At 38.0% G+C, this 2,159-nt stretch overlaps 1 protein-coding gene across 1 annotated transcript in view; it reads left to right on the forward strand.

Moving 5' to 3' along the window:
• The window catches only part of LOC106872088 (uncharacterized), a 14,200-nt gene that overhangs the window by 4,105 nt on the left and 7,936 nt on the right, over positions 1-2,159 (forward strand). The window contains exon 2 of the mRNA XM_052969055.1: positions 338-416. Within this exon, the coding sequence (XP_052825015.1) occupies positions 344-416 (73 nt within the window). The 5' untranslated portion in view covers positions 338-343. The remainder of the gene's footprint in view (positions 1-337; positions 417-2,159) is intronic.

Raw genomic sequence — 2,159 nt, forward strand, 5'->3', positions numbered from 1 at the left:
TACAAAACAACAAAAGGCGAAGACGTGTGTGCAAACAACAAACAGATGTGAGAAAGTCTTTTACGTTTCGAGCCTACGCTCTTCGACAGAAAGGAACAAATAAATAAGCAGGGAGAGAAAATTTTTTAAAAGGTTTAGTGGCTAGCGATCTATCATATATATAAATAAGCAGTTACACTTATTCAAATGCACACTCTCACACTCAGACACACACACACACACACACACACACACACACACACATACACACACACACTCGTATCTACTTGTATTGCCCTCTTTTCTCTTTGAATTAGAAAACGGCGACTTGTTTCATTATTTTCAATTGCACTTTCAGATCAATATGACACGACTGCTTCCTATTTGCTTGTTGTCTTTGATTGCATTAGCAACTGTTATGGGTGCAGCTGAGATCGGTAAGTTTCCAATGAGATATGAAAATACTGAATAATTAAACTTTTGAAAATTGCCTGAGCACCAATTCTTTCATCGATTTAATCAAATACACTTTTTCTGTTTTTAATTGTATTGCACTTATCGATATTTGATTTCCATCATTCTGACTTGATATACGGGGTAGTTACTAAAGGTTCCTGGACAGGTTATGTTTACTAAAGAAAGAATTTATTCACCTAAGTTTTAACATCAATCCTTTTCGAAAGTGTCACCTTATGCAGCAATAGACCGGTCCCAGCATTTCTGTCACTTTTGGAATCTGGCCTGGAAATCGTTTTCCGTGTGAGAGTGGATGCCCTTCTGCAATTCGCTCATCAGAAGCTGAACAGGAGACAGTAACAGTTTATTACGTCAACATCGAAGTAAAGGGTGTAATGCTAACAATTAATCAATATAGATGCCAACTCAGCTGGTGGCCCTCATGGATTCCCAGCAATCCTTCTCAAGTCATGCAAACGAGTCTTTGCAAAACCATTGCAGCTACTTTTTTCAGAGCTACCTCTGAAATGGTAAGCTTCCGGATAAACAAAAGGATTGGGATAATATACCCTATCCATAAAGTAAGAAGCAGATCAGGTGCTAAAAACTATAGGCCGGTCTCTCTGATCTCACACATCACCAAAATCATGGAACGAATAGTATGAAGGAAATTAATTGCATTCCTTGAAGAGTCAACCATGGTATAATTTGTCACAAGCTGCGTAGTTTTGGCTTAGCTGCAAAACTTGGAGAATGGACACTTGACTTTCTAAAGGATAGACGTTAGTTAGTAGTTCTCAATGTGGCCACCTCTAAAGAAACTCAAATAATGGTATTCTGCATGGCATTGTCTTGGGGACGTGGCTTTTCATAGGGGCCCTCTCTGACATGCCCTTAGCTACTCAAATAGCCACTCTTGCTAGCTATGCATACGATACAAAAAACTCTCAAAAGATACAGGACACTGCATTTCTTGCACATCTACAACGTGAGATCGATGCAATATACAGGTGGGCCGAGGAAAATAACATGCAGATTAATACTGGAAAATTCCAAGTCATGTGCTACAAACACAGAAAACCTTCTTTAGGTACGCCAAGGAGACTGCATTGCAGGGTAGGCCTTGCTTCTTGTAAAACGAGGGAAACCCAATGAGAAGAAGTGAAACACTGAATGAACAGTTTAAAAGTGTCTTCATCCCACCACTACGAAACATGCAAATTATCAAACCTATAGAGATCGTTACCACTACAGAAGCTGAACAGGAGGCAGTAACAATTTATTACATCAGCATCGAAGAAAAGGATGTAATACTGACAATATATGATGTATAAATATATAGAGACAGATACAGATAGAGAGATATAGAGAGGTAGAGATAGATAAAGAGAGATGGATAGAGAGATACGGACACATCGCTGACACTAAAAAACCGGAAGTATATATTTTTAAAAACTTTCAAAGGCGTGAATCTAATCTGAAAACCAATATTTTTTTCAATGATAAAATGGATGTAAGGGAGACAATTAATTTCTGAAAGTTACTTCGCAAAGAGTTACCTCCTTTCTCTATGTAACCCAGGAACTACTGTTATCTGTCCCCGCGGGCTTGTTACTCATTATGTAAAAACATTTAAGAGTCTACAATCATGCCTGCAACATAAGTAATGTATGTTCCCAGTTTGGAAAAAAAATCAGTTCAAAAATACGCCGTTATAATATTAT

Source organism: Octopus bimaculoides, chromosome 6 (assembly GCF_001194135.2).
Source record: "Octopus bimaculoides isolate UCB-OBI-ISO-001 chromosome 6, ASM119413v2, whole genome shotgun sequence".
Taxonomy (NCBI): Eukaryota; Metazoa; Mollusca; class Cephalopoda; order Octopoda; family Octopodidae; genus Octopus; species Octopus bimaculoides.